Consider the following 14,922-nt stretch of genomic DNA (forward strand, 5'->3'; position numbering starts at 1 on the left):
GGGAGATGTGGTGCGAGGCCGTGAGATGGGCTCACAGATCCGGGAGATGTGGTGCGAGGCCGTGAGATGGGCTCACAGATCCGGGAGATGTGGTGCGAGGCCGTGAGATGGGCTCACAGATCCGGGAGATGTGGTGCGAGGCCGTGAGATGGGCTCACAGATCCGGGAGATGTGGTGCGAGGCCGTGAGATGGGCTCACAGATCCGGGAGATGTGGTGCGAGGCCGTGAGATGGGCTCACAGATCCGGGAGATGTGGTGCGAGGCCGTGAGATGGGCTCACAGATCCGGGAGATGTGGTGCGAGGCCGTGAGATGGGCTCACAGATCCGGGAGATGGGCTCACAGATCCGGGAGATGTGGTGCGAGGCCGTGAGATGGGCTCACAGATCCGGGAGATGTGGTGCGAGGCCGTGAGATGGGCTCACAGATCCGGGAGATGTGGTGCGAGGCCGTGAGATGGGCTCACAGATCCGGGAGATGTGGTGCGAGGCCGTGAGATGGGCTCACAGATCCGGGAGATGTGGTGCGAGGCCGTGAGATGGGCTCACAGATCCGGGAGATGTGGTGCGAGGCCGTGAGATGGGCTCACAGATCCGGGAGATGTGGTGCGAGGCCGTGAGATGGGCTCACAGATCCGGGAGATGTGGTGCGAGGCCGTGAGATGGGCTCACAGATCCGGGAGATGTGGTGCGAGGCCGTGAGATGGGCTCACAGATCCGGGAGATGTGGTGCGTGGCCGTGAGATGGGCTCACAGATCCGGGAGATGGGGTGCGAGGCCGTGAGATGGGCTCACAGATCCGGGAGATGGGGTGCGAGGCCGTGAGATGGGCTCACAGATCCGGGAGATGGGGTGCGAGGACGTGAGATGGGCTCACAGATCCTCCTCTTGTGCCTCACACTGGGAACAGTACCAGAAACTCCTGACTAGATGGTACTGCTCCCCATTAAGGCTGTCGCAGATGACTCCCCAATGCAGGAGGGGATGTGGGGGAACTGGCTCATTATTTCATATATCTTGGTCTTGCCCCCATATATCCCACTACTGGAGTAAGATCTCACAATGCATATCCAATGTACTACCTACTTCAGGGAAACTCGAACCCGAGCTAGCCCTCCTCCTACTGGGTATAGGAAACATACCCAGGAGCCACAGAGTAATAGTGTGCCACATACTCCACACCTCGCGAATACTTGTAGCAAGGAAGTGGAGATCTAAGTGTATCCCCTCCATAGAGGAGATGCAAGACTCCATTTCTTTAAACTGTGTACACGAAAAACTAATTGCCCTCCAAAAAGACACTGCAGCTCAATACTGAAAAGACTGGGCAGGTTGGTTCCAGACAATGAAAATGCCGACGGCTAACTAGCTTATCATTCTCCAACCTCTCACATCCTACACACAAGTTATAGGGGCTCAGCTTCTGAAATAACTCCAATGCCTATCGGGGTCCCACCTCCCTCTAAGAACACAAACAGATTGGGAAACCGCTAAGCCATTCCTGTATGACTCTGACGATCGACCGACAGACCAATATTCAATATCTTCTAAGGTACCTTGAAGTTAAGTTTAGACTTTCCCTTGGTCATCCCCCCCCACCTCTTTCCCTTGGTCATCCCTTCTCTCCCCCCCCCCCCCCTCTTTCTCTTGGTCATCCCTTCCCTCCACCTCCCCCCCACCTCTTTCCCTTGGTCATCCCTTCCCTCCCCCCCCCCCTCTTTCCCTTGGTCATCCCTCCCCCCCCCCCCACCTCTTTCCCTTGGTCATCCCCCCCCCCCACTTAAAGCTGTAACATGCAATGCTTATGTTAATGATGAACAGTTGACAACGTTGATGCTTGCACAAGTCGTATGTATCGAAAAGGACAATAAAAATTTACTGATTAAAAGTGGAGTAAAATGAAAAAAAAAAAAAGAAATTCCGGCCTCCGTGTGCGCCGTAGAAACCAGACGCACTGAGGCTGCCCCCGGCCTGCTGTGTCACTGCCACGCCACACTGGGGCACTTTGGCCGTTTTTTATTCTTTTCTGCCGCCATCGTCTGACGGCCATTACGTTTTTCCGTCCACAGTCGTTGTGTGCCGGCCTGTAGTTCGCCTTGGTGTGATTTTGGAATGCATGCCACTTTTGTATCGCTTTATCTTGCATCTTTTTCTCGGAGCAGGGTGACCAAAAAGCACATTTCTTGCATTCTCTCTCTTTTTTTCTGCCGATGACCGCGCGCAGTAAATAATGCATTACTTTGATAGGTCAGACTTTTACGACCGCAGCGATACCAAGTATGTGTTCTTGTTATATTTCGATTCTTTTATTATAAATGTGGCAAAAGGGTTTTTGTTTCTTACTTTTTTTTAATTAGTAAAATCTCCTTTCATACGCGCCCCCCCCCCCCCCCCTCATCCCCTCCCCCCCCCCTTACGCTGCAGGGCTTAACTGTACGACAATAAAACACAGTTTGTGTCCGTGTGTTCTCACACTCCACCCGCAGTAGCCTTACTTTTCCGTTGATGGCGCTATGTAAGGGCTCATTTATTGGGGTGAGCTGTAGTGTTTTTTTGCTACCATTTTTGGGTACACATGACTTATGCATTTAAACAGCGTTCACCTTGTGCGACAGGTTGATAGTTTGACACCCCCCCCCCCCCCCCCCACAAAGTGTTGGAGATGCCCTCATTTCACCCTGGTAAAGGCCTATTTACATGGAGCAATGATCACTCAAAAATCGCTTTGGAACAGGTTGCTACAGGAGGTGGTGAGTTCTCCTACAATGAAAGTGTTCAAACAAACGCTGGACAGATATCTGTCTGGGATGATCGAGTGAATCCTGCACTGAGCAGGGGGTTGGACCCGATGACCCTGGGGGACCCGATGACCCCCGGAGGACCCGATGACCCTGGGGGACCCTTCCATCTCTACTATTCTATGAGTCTAATAGCGGGCAACAAATAACGGTCTGCCAGGACCATAGATGATGAGAATGGTCATCAAGGTAGAGTAGATGATATGAAAGCCCAGGTAAGTAATGGGCTCTTGAGCTTCTCACAAGATAGGCATATAACAAAATAGTCAAGAGCACGGCGCAGTACAAGGGGCCACGGTATTAGCCCATATTGCACGATTGGGTTAACAGCAGGGTGTATAATCATAAGGTGGGCTGTCACAGATCATGGGACGTTGCTGTGTGCTGAGAAAGGTAGGAAGATCTCCCCGGCTCCGGAAGGTCGCGGGTTTCCTCCAGTTAGGAGCTGTTGAAAAGGCAGACCCCGGTGATGGAGGATGTTCTCGGAGCAGAGCTCCTTCGGTAGGGGTTTAAGGGCCCGCCACAGTTCAGGTGCGTTGCAGTCGGTCTGGCAGAAAGGTCATTTGAGAATCTAAGGAAGAGAAATGCGCATTCTTCCGTGCCATAGCCATAAGTGTTTCCTGTACAGAAATGGACGTGGCACATCCCATCACAAGGCCGCTGGTGGTCTGGTTTAGGACCACGTGTACGACGTATCCTGCCCAGTGCTTTGGGGTTCGTCCAATAGATCCGCTATAACCTGGGTGACCTCCCGTGTATTACAGCTGCTGGCTTCCAGGTCTTCGAGGGCAGACTGAATGTTCTTGGTGTTGGTCAGACTGGTGTGCCATCCCATGCCCGCAGCTCTGTATCCCTCATTTCTGGTTTCACAGCGTCCGTTTCTCTTTTATATGTAGTTTCTGTTTAATGTAGAAAGAGACTTGAGGGCGACCTTCAGATCCCATTCCTGTCCGAATCCATATTGTCAATGCTAGCAGCCGGAGCGGACTACCTGAGGAGGATGGGGAAGCAGCGCTAGAAGACTCAGCAGGAGGGTCACCAATCCAAAATATCATGCAGAGGTGCCAGCTCATTTACGAGATGCAGTGACATTATTGAGGGGCCGTATCGCAGATCCCCATTTCAAAAGTCCACCCATTTATTCGCAGGCTACGGAGGGGGAATGTAGAATAGTTCCTCAAATCTCCAGTTGGTGATCTGCAGTATAAAGTGCATACAAAGGTGTAGTTACAATAAAAGGCCACTAGATGGCAGTAAAAGGCTGCAAGTCCTCCAGCAAGCAGTGAATTGTTAAAAAAAGAATATTGGCCACAAGGTGCAGGAATATATATATTTATCCAGTTAGACATAACTAGTTCTATAAGTGGTTTCCAAAAATAGAGGCCAGCAGTGGAGGAACTATCCTGACAATAAACTCCCCACCATCCACAACTTGTTCACTACTAAATCCCTAAATTTATTAGCTCTCAGAGAAACGTGGAGGCAATGGCCTGCAGTTCTCCCATACCCCAAGAGCAGAAGACAGGCGGGGTGGAGGAGTACGTGGTCTTCTCTCCCCACAATGTATCTAGCCCTTCAGATATTTGTAGACCGCTATTAAGTCTCCTCTCAGCCTTCTCTTCTGCTAAACATTACCAGATCCTTTACCCGTTCCTCATAGGACATGATTTGTAGACCGCTCACCATCTTGGTAACTCTTCTCTGAACTCGCTCCAGTTTGTCTATGTCTATTATAAAGTGGGGTGCCCAGAACTGGACCCAGTATTCCAGATGAGGTCTGACTAAGGAAGAGTAGAGGGGATAATGACCTCACATGATCTAGACTCTGTGCTTCTCTTAATACATCCCAGAATTGTGTTTGCCTTTTTGGCTGCTGCATCACATTGTTGACTCATGTTCAGTCTATGATCTATTTGTATACCCAAGTCTTTTACACATGCGCTGCTGCTTAGCCCAATTCCTCCTATTCTGTATGTGCTTTCTTCATTTTTCTTGCCCAGATGTAGGACTTTGCATTTCTCCTAGTTAAATACCATTCTGTTAGTCGCCGACCACTGTGCAAGCTTTTCTGGATCTTTTTGAATCCTCTCTCTCTCTTTCCTAGTGTTAGCTATCCCTCCTAGCTTTGTGTTGTCAGCAAATTTGATCAGTTTCCCATCAATTCCCTCCTCCAGATCATTTATAACAATGTTGACCAACACTGGGCCTAGGGCAGAGCCTTGTGGTCCCCACTTGATACATTCTTCCACTTGGATGTGCAGCCATTTATGACCACTCTTGGAGTACGATCACTCAGCCGGTTGTGAATCCACCTAACAGTTGTCTTGTCAATCCCAGATTTGGTCATTTTTTTTCAATAAGTATGGTATGAGATACTTTGTCAAATGCTTAACTAAGGTCAAGAAAAAAAAAATATTCCCAGATTCCGTTGAGTGGTTCAGCAATTACCTCCGCTGCTTCCTTTAGTATCCTAGGATGTAAGTCATCTGGACCTTGAGACTTGAATTCATGTAAGTTAGCTAAGTGTTCCCTCACCATCTCCCTGCTTATAGATAGCCTGCATTCTTTTATTCCCCCAATAGCACAGGGAAGATCAGTTAATGTTCCATCTACTTTCTGAGAGAAAACGGATACAAAATAGGAATTTAAAAGTTCTTCCTTCTCAACATCATTCTTAACCAATTCACCATTTTCATCCCGTAAGCATCCAATAGCATCTTTGACTTTTCTTTTGCTTTTGACCCCCCCCAAAATCCTTTTTTTATTGCTTTTGGCCTCTCTTACAAGCCTCAATTCATTATCAGCTTTATCTTTTCTGACACTTGCCCTACAGTTTCTGCAGACCCCATTATATTCTTCTTTAGATATTTCCCCCTCTTTCCATTTGATAAACATATTTTTCTTCCTCTATAACATGTGTACAAGTTCTGTGTTCATCCATCCGGGTCTCTTTAAATGCTTCCCATTCTTCCTTCTTTTAGGGATTGGTAACGATTGTGCTTTGAGAATCTCATTCCACAATATTTCCCAACCTTCTTCGACATTTCTGTCCTTAAGAACATCCGGCCATTGGATTCTTCCTCTTTCTGAGTTCAGTAAAATCTGCCTTTCTGAAATCCAACCTTGAAGTCTGAGTCTTCTCAGGTCTTCCTCCCCTTGTTATCCACCATCCAAGGATATCATGATCACTGCCTCCTAAGGTCTCAGCCACCCGTACTTCCTCAACCATTCCCTCCCTGTTGGTAAGAATTAGGTCCAAGATAGCAGATCCCCTTGTTTTTCCTTCGACCTTCTGGAAGATAACGTTGTCAGCAAGAGCGGATAAGAACCTGTTGGATCCATTACTTTTACCTGAGAGATTCCCAACAAATGTCTAGATGGGTAAAATTTCCCATGATCACTATGTTGGGCTTCTTTGAGAGCTTGGCCATCTGATGTCCTTGCCATTAGGGAGTCGGGAAGGAATTTTTTCCCCAAAAGGGCTAATTGGCTTCTGACCTTGGGGTTTTTTTTGCCTTCCTCTGGATCAACAAAGGAGGATAGACAGGCTGGACTAGATGGACATTGTCTTCATTCAGCCTTACATACTATGTTACTATGATGTAGATATAGTTCATCCATATCTTCTGCTTGTCCAGGCGGCCTGTAGTAAATGCCTACAATGGTGTCCTTTCTGTTGTTCTCTCCTTGTATTCTTCCCCAAACAGTTTCTACAGAACTCCCAGCTCTGAAGCTTGAATCTCTGTGGAGATGAATGTTCTCCTAACATACAACACAACACCTCCTCCCCTTTTATTAGGTCTGGTTTCTTATAAATACGTTGTATCCTTCAAGACTTATATCCCTTTTCACACTTTGACGGATCTCAGTGCTGAAGAGCTGGCTGCTTACTTCAAAAAGAAAATCGACGACATCCAGCAGGAAATAACCTCCCAATCCCAGACTACCCCGACCGTAGTCTCATCTGTACTGCGTTTAGCTCTTGTTCACTGCCTGTACTCAAACCAACAACAGAGGAAGTAGACTCTCTAGATTGCTTTCCTCTGCTCGCCCCACCACCTGCAGTAGTGACCCTCTCCCCTCACACTTCCTCCGGTCCCTCTACCTGGTGGTCATCTCCCATCTCAGCACTATATTCAATCTTTCTCTGACCTCTGGCATCTTCCTCTCCTCATTCAAACACACTATCAAATCCCTCTACTAAAGAAACCGACTCTTGACTCGACCGGTGCTGCCAACTACCGACCAAGTCTCCAACATCCCCTTCATCTCCAAGCTGCTAGAACCCCTGGTTTACGCCTATCTTATTAGCCATCTATCAGAAAACTCACTTCTTGACCCCCTACAGTCTGGCTTCTTCCCTCTACACTCAACAGAAACTGCCCTTACAAGGGTATCAAACGACCTCCTGACAGCCAAATGGAGGGGTGATTACTCCCTACTGATCCTCCTCGACCTCTCCGCAGCATTCGACACTATCGACCACAAACGCCTCCTCAGTATGCTTAACTCCATCGGCCTAAAGGACACTGCCCTCTCCTGGTTCTCCTACTACATATCTGACCGCTCATTCAGTGTCTGCTTTGTTGGCTCTACCTGCCCTCCTCTTTCCTTTGCTGTTGGGGTCCTCCAGAGCTCAGTCCTCGGCCTCTCCTCTTCCCCTTGCTGTTGGGATCCCTAAGGCTCGGTCCTCGGCCCCCTCCCCCTTGCTGTTGGGGTTCCCCATGGCTCGGTTTTTGGCCCCCTCCTCTTCTCCATCTACACAGCCCTTCGAACATGTCAGCTGTACCTCAAGAAGATCGCAAGGCTGCGCCTCTTTCTCACCGCGACGCGCTAAAACGCTCTCTGTTGCCCTCATCCACACCCGGCTGGATTATTACAGCTCTCTGCTGATCGGCCCCCTGGACCAGACTCTACACCCTCCAATCCATCCTGAATGCCGCAGCCAGGCTCATCTTCCTGTCCAGCCGCTACTTGGACGCCTCTGCCCTGTGCCGGTCACTGCGCTGGCTGCCCGCCAAATGCAGAATACAATTCACGCTCACCACAGCGCCGCACCGCCCTACATTGTATCCCTCATCCACAGCACCGCACCGCCCTACATTGTATCCCTCATCCACAGTACCGCGCCGCCCTACATTGTATCCCTCATCCACAGCACCGCACCTCCCTACATTGTATCCCTCATCCTCAGCACCGCCCTACATTGTATCCCTCATCCGCAGCACCACGCCACCCTACATTGTATCCCTCATCCACAGCACCGCGCCGTCCTACATTGTATCCCTCATCCACAGCACCACGCCACCCTACATTGTATCCCTCATCCACAGCACCGCGCCACCCTACATTGTATCCCTCATCCACAGCACCGCTCCGCCCTACATTGTATCCCTCATCCATAGCACCGCGCCGCCCTACACTGTATCCCTCATCCACAGCACCGCACCTCCCTACATTGTATCCCTCATCCACAGCACTGCCCTACATTGTATCCCTCATCCACAGCACCGCGCCACCTTACATTGTATCCCTCATCCACAGCACTGCGCCGCCCTACATTGTATCCCTCATCCACAGCACCGCGCCGCCCTACATTGTATCTCTCATCCACAGCACCACGCCGCCCTACATTGTATCCCTCATCCACAGCACCACGCCGCCCTACATTGTATCCCTCATCCACAGCACCATGCCGCCCTACATTGTATCTCTCATCCACAGCACCACGCCGCCCTACATTGTATCCCTCATCCACAGCACCGCGCCGCCCTACATTGTATCCCTCATCCACAGCACTGCGCCACCATACATTGTATCCCTCATCCACAGCACCGCGCCGCCCTACATTGTATCCCTCATCCACAGCACCGCGCCGCCCTACATTGTATCCCTCATCCACAGCACCACGCCGCCCTACATTGTATCCCTCATCTACAGCACCGCGCCGCCCTACACTGTATCCCTCATCCACAGCGCCTCCCTACATTGTATCCCTCATCCACAGCACCGCTCCGCCCTACATTGTATCCCTCATCCACTGCACCACTCCGCCCTACATTGTATCCCTCATGTACAGCACCGCGCCGCCCTACATTGTATCCCTCATCCACAGCACCGCCCTACATTGTATCCCTCATCCACAGCACCGAGCCACCCTACATTGTATCCCTCATCCACAGCACCGCCCTACATTGTATCCCTCATCTACAGCACCGAGCCGCCCTACATTGTATCCCTCATCCACAGCACCGCGCCGCCCTACATTGTATCCCTCATCCACAGCACCGCTCCGCCCTACATTGTATCCCTCATCCACAGCACCGCTCCGCCCTACATTGTATCCCTCATCCACAGCACCACGCCGCCCTACATTGTATCCCTCATCCACAGCACTGTGCTGCCCTACATTGTATCCCTCATCTACAGCACCGCTCCGCCCTACATTGTATCCCTCATCTACAGCACCGCCCCTCCCTACATTGTATCCCTCATCCACAGCACCGCGCCGCCCTACATTGTATCCCTCATCCACAGCACCACGCCGCCCTACATTGTATCCCTCATCCACAGCACCACACCGCCCTACATTGTGTCCCTCATCCACAGCACCGCGCCACCCTACATTGTATCCCTCATCCACAGCACCGCTCCGCCCTACATTGTATCCCTCATCCACAGCACCACACCGCCCTACATTGTATCCCTCATCCACAGCACCGTGCCACCCTACATTGTATCCCTCATCCACAGCACCGCGCCGCCCTACATTGTATCCCTCATCCACAGCACCGCGCCGCCCTACATTGTATCCCTCATCCACAGCACCGCGCCGCCCTACATTGTATCCCTCATCCACAGCACCGCACCACCCTGCATTGTATCCCTCATCCACAGCACAGCGCCGCCCTACATTGTATCCCTCATCCACAGCACCGCGCCGCCCTACATTGTATCCCTCATCCACAGCACCGCGTCGCCCTACATTGTATCCCTCACCCACAGCACCGCCCTACATTGTATCCCTCACCCACAGCACCGCCCTACATTGTATCCCTCATCCACAGCGCCGCCCTACATTGTATCCCTCATCCACAGCAGCGCTCCACCCTACATTGTATCCCTCATCCACAGCACCCCGCCGCCCTACATTGTATCCCTCACCCACAGCACCGCCCTACATTGTATCCCTCATCCACAGCGCCGCCCTACATTGTATCCCTCATCCACAGCAGCGCTCCACCCTACATTGTATCCCTCATCCACAGCAGCGCTCCACCCTACATTGTATCCCTCATCCACAGCACCACCCTACATTGTATCCCTCATCCACAGCACCGCACCGCCCTACATTGTATCCCTCATCCACAGCACCACCCTACATTGTATCCCTCATCCACAGCACTGCCCCGCCCTACATTGTATCCCTCATCTCAATCCATCACCCAGCCCCGGCTCTCCGCTCTGCTAATGAAACCAGACTGAGCGCCCCTTTAACTCTAACCTCTCATTCCCGCCTCAAAGACTTCTCTAGAGCAGCACGGTTCTCTGAAACACGCTATCCCTTACTATCTGGGTAATCTCTGACGCACACAACTTCAGGCGTGCCCTAAATATGCCCCTCCTCAGGGAGGCATACCATATCCCCCTAAACCAAACCTCTCTGTACCCCCCTAATAACATCCTCCCTGACCTCCTGACTGAAATCCCTGCCAGCTGCCATTAACCGTCCCCTGCAGTCACCCCGATGCAGCCACTGTATGGCCTGAACATTGTCTATGTATAGCACCCCACTCTCTCCAGCCCGCCACGCCGCGCCCGCGTCTAGCCTGCCAGCTGAACGGCGATTATTAGGATGAGCGCCAGGCGCCGCCGTGTTTCGCAGTGCGCCTGATCGCAGCACGCTGCCGCTGTCTCATGCCGCTTGTCTTCGGTGTTTGATCCCATGGATAGAAGAAGCCATTCAGCACTGGGGGAATGTCTATTACTTGGTGTCCCACGATGTACCCCAAGACAGAAGGAGGTTTGCAGCACGGGCCCCTTGTTACTACAGGGATTCCAAGGCAAGTTCTTCAGGGACACAGTACTGACGATACTCCATTGATGCACAGTCACCCCCAGCAATACCGTTAAAATACTGCATCCTCTCTCTTCAGTTAAAGGGGCTGTCAACTGTAGATGGTTTCTCCTTGGGTTAGGCCGTCCATATTAGATGGGTGGGGGTCTGTCATCTGAGATCCCTACTGATCAGCTGCTCACCAGGCCTCTGCTCATGTGCACTTAGCTGACTTCTGCAGGAAGTGCACAGCGCTGTTCCCACTGCAGGGGCTGGGTTTGGTATTACAGCATAAGTTCCCATTCATTTTAGTAGTGATGAAGCCGTCTGCTTGCGCAGAGAAAGTGAGAATGGACTATAGTGTCAGCTGCCAGGAGGGGAAGGAGACGGGTGCAGCTCAGTGCTGCCCCCAGCTGGACTTGTTCCCTGCAGCGCCAGGGTGCATCAAGAATCTTGAATTTTTAGTCTTTTTTTTTTATGCTGGAAATTGTAAATGAGTTTTAGGGCTTCTGGTCTGATAATGATTCCCAACTAGTTCCATATGCCTTGTGTCTATCCCTGCGGCGGTGCGTGATCCCTGCCTGCGGCTACACAGTAGAGTTGTGGACGGTCATTTGTTACATTCCGTCTCATTAATGCTGCAGCTGACAGTTGTTGGCGTCTCCTCGTTACTGAGAGGCCGCAAAATGGGAACCTTCTAGATTCTCCTAATGATGTCAGCTGCTGCCTTACATCTGGGACATTCCTGCTATCTGCTCCCCAAACTAACATAGCGGGCGTCCTGTGCTGCCCCCTCCTGCCCTGCTTGAGTCCAATGTTTACACTGACCAGTCCCTGGCCTCTCATGATTGGTCCTACTCTGCATGACACCCCCCCCAATCCCCTGGCCTCTCATGATTGGCCCTACTCTGCATGACCCCCCCCCCCCCCCCCCGATCCCCTGGCCTGCATGACACCGCCCCCACCCCCACCGCCCAGCCTCTCATGATTGGTCCTACCCTGCATGACACCCCCATCCCCAGGCCTCTTATGATTGGCGCTCCCCTGTACGGTAATTCCCCCCGTGTCCTCGGCGTGCGGCATAAAGTCACATGACCAGTGTTCTGTGAAACAGCCTCAGTGCGAATCCACATTAGATGGAAGATCCAGCGATCAGAGCGACTTCCAGCGAGGCCGGGCATCAGTGCCTGACTAGCCGGGGTCTCACCGCCAACCGCAGGGGAGGGGGGATATCATGTAACGGGGTGGAGAGTATACCAAGAATGGCACGATCGAGAAAAATATCCAGCGAAAGGGGATCCTGTGGATGGAAACAACTCATCACTGAAAGGGGTCGGAGGAGGATGTCAGGAATCGTTCTGACCAACAGGCTGCACAGTCAGCTGAATACAACGCTGGAGCTCCAACTAACGTGTCCGAACGCACAACTCGCCGCTCCTCCGCACGGATGGTATAACAGCGGACGACCAGCTCCAGCGCCATTGTGTGTAAGAGAAACAGGAAGACTCCAGCGGGCAAAAGAGCGCAAAACTTGTATCACTGAGCAGTGGAGAAACATCTCCTGGTCAGATGGAGACAGATTTATGTGGGGATGGGAGGGCAGAATTTGGTGCAAGCAGCATGAATCGCTGACCCCTTCCTGTCAGCTGCACAGAACATGTCAGCACCGCCATCTAATCTGCAGCAACTACAAGAAGCTTCCTGTCCGCAGGGGCCGATATTCCTGCAGAGCCATTTCATCACCGAGTGGGATCTACGCCGCGACAAACTGCTGCGGATCTGAGGGGCGAAGGAGCCCAACGCCACTAGATGGGGGGGTCATGTTTTTCCCCAAAATGGGGGTAAATTGTCTTCTGCCCCATTGGGGTTTTTCTTCCTCTGGGAGTAGAATCGGGCTGAACTGGACGAACATTTGTCTTTTTTCTGCCTCGCATACTATGTAGTGAAGGGCCGTCGGGGCATCCGGGGCCGTCTGGAAAAAAACAGCTTTTAAAATCATTTTGGATGATTTAAATTTTTTTTAACAAATAAGTAATCTTTTTGCAAGACTTAAACCGCGAGCCCTGCGCCGCATTAACCTGTGACAGGACCGCGAGCCCTGCGCCGCATTAACCTGTGACAGGACCGCGAGCCCTGCGCCGCATTAACCCGTGACTGGACCGCGAGCCCTGCGCCGCATTAACCCGTGACTGGACCGCGAGCCCTGCGCCGCATTAACCCGTGACTGGACCGTGAGCCCTGCGCCGCATTAACCCGTGACTGGACCGTGAGCCCTGCGCCGCATTAACCCGTGACTGGACCGCGAGCCCTGCGCCGCATTAACCCGTGACAGGACCGCGAGCCCTGCGCCGCATTAACCCGTGACAGGACCGCGAGCCCTGCGCCGCATTAACCCGTGACAGGACCGCGAGCCCTGCGCCGCATTAACCCGTGACAGGACCGCGAGCCCTGCGCCGCATTAACCCGTGACAGGACCGCGAGCCCTGCGCCGCATTAACCCGTGACAGGACCGCGAGCCCTGCGCCGCATTAACCCGTGACAGGACCGCGAGCCCTGCGCCGCATTAACCCGTGACAGGACCGCGAGCCCTGCGCCGCATTAACCCGTGACTGGACCGCGAGCCCTGCGCCGCATTAACCCGTGACAGGACCGCGAGCCCTGCGCCGCATTAACCCGTGACAGGACCGCGAGGCCTGCGCCGCATTAACCCGTGACAGGACCGCGAGGCCTGCGCCACATTAACCCGTGACAGGACCGCGAGCCCTGCGCCGCATTAACCCGTGACAGGACCGCGAGCCCTGCGCCGCATTAACCCATGACAGGACTGTGAGTTATGTTGCAGATTTATAAGAATATAACCGTCTGGGGTGCCCAGAAGTCGCTGCACGTTTCTGACATGGCCGCGAGGTGATGTCATGTTGCTGTGTCCACACTGGCCTGCAGGGGGCGCTGTTTCATATCCTCTTTGTTGCGTCCGTTGATATGAGGATCAGCAGCCTCTGCGCTCCTGGGACAATGCATAACAATCACTGATCATTCCCACAATGTGCCCGCCGTTGGAGGTGATCCGCGCCACATATATGTGAGATCACAGCGAACGCACAAAAGCACACGGAGCCCAACGCCATAATGATCCAATCACTGCAAAACTGGGCCAGTGTGATTAATGAGCCCAACGCCGGCAAGGCGCGAGAATGACACGGGCTCCGGCGTTAATTAGTATTCTGCATCTCTTCCAGGTACGGCCTGCGCGAATTCGTAGTCGTCTCTCCAGCTGCCAATGATGCCGTCATCAGCGAATCCAAGTGCAATCTGCTCCTCAGCTCCGTGGCCATTGCTCTTGGGAACACCGGCTGGTAAGTACTAGTCACTGTCCGTCTGCTCCAGCGTATCCCTCCAATCACCTCGTAAAACCTGCCAGTACAGACTCTTCCATGCCTCGTATGTCCTTAGCTGCAGTGTAAAGCATGAGGGACGGATGGAGCAACCCAAGATGACACAGCAGAAGGATTGGAAGCTTTCCTTCACACTGACATAACCAAGCAGGACCTTTAATGAGGGAAATGCCTTAAAAGACTCTTCTAGCATGGAGCTGCTGATCGCCAATGCTTAGGACAGACCATTAATGGTTTATGGGCAGGGGCCCCTTGTTTGGGACCCCTGGTGATGAGATGTTACCCGGGCCGTTGTCAGTTTGTATGGGGCCAGAATCGTCAGACAGCGCCGCACACATTACAGTGGCCCAGGTTGGTAACTGCAGGCGTAGCTGCCATTGAATTCGATGTAATACCAACTCAGGCCACTGCAACGTGTGCGGCGCTGTCTGCTTCTTGCTTCCTCCACACTGACAGCAGGCTAGGTAACAGCTGATCATTGGGAATCCTGAGCGGTGCACCCCTGCTGATGGACTGTAGATGACCCATCCTCAGTAGTTCAGTCCTAGACCTCCCCTTTAACCGATGTCTCAAGGGCCTTTTCATGTCCGATATCGGGTAAGCTCATTCACGTGAACGACATGCAAAAGTGCAAATGTTGTCTGATCAGCTTGCTGATGTGCCCCTGTGGCTCG

At 52.4% G+C, this 14,922-nt stretch overlaps 1 protein-coding gene across 3 annotated transcripts in view; it reads left to right on the forward strand.

Moving 5' to 3' along the window:
* RAB3GAP1 (RAB3 GTPase activating protein catalytic subunit 1) overlaps positions 1–14,922 on the forward strand; it is a 170,911-nt gene that overhangs the window by 46,220 nt on the left and 109,769 nt on the right. For all 3 annotated transcript variants that reach the window (XR_010786308.1, XM_066575141.1, XM_066575142.1), the window contains one exon: positions 14,093–14,209. Coding sequence is in view for 2 of the 3 variants with exons in the window: in XM_066575141.1 (XP_066431238.1) it covers positions 14,093–14,209 (117 nt within the window). In the remaining variant the exon portion in view is untranslated. The remainder of the gene's footprint in view (positions 1–14,092; positions 14,210–14,922) is intronic.

The sequence above is a fragment of the Eleutherodactylus coqui genome, chromosome 8, assembly GCF_035609145.1.
Source record: "Eleutherodactylus coqui strain aEleCoq1 chromosome 8, aEleCoq1.hap1, whole genome shotgun sequence".
NCBI lineage: Eukaryota > Metazoa > Chordata > Amphibia > Anura > Eleutherodactylidae > Eleutherodactylus > Eleutherodactylus coqui.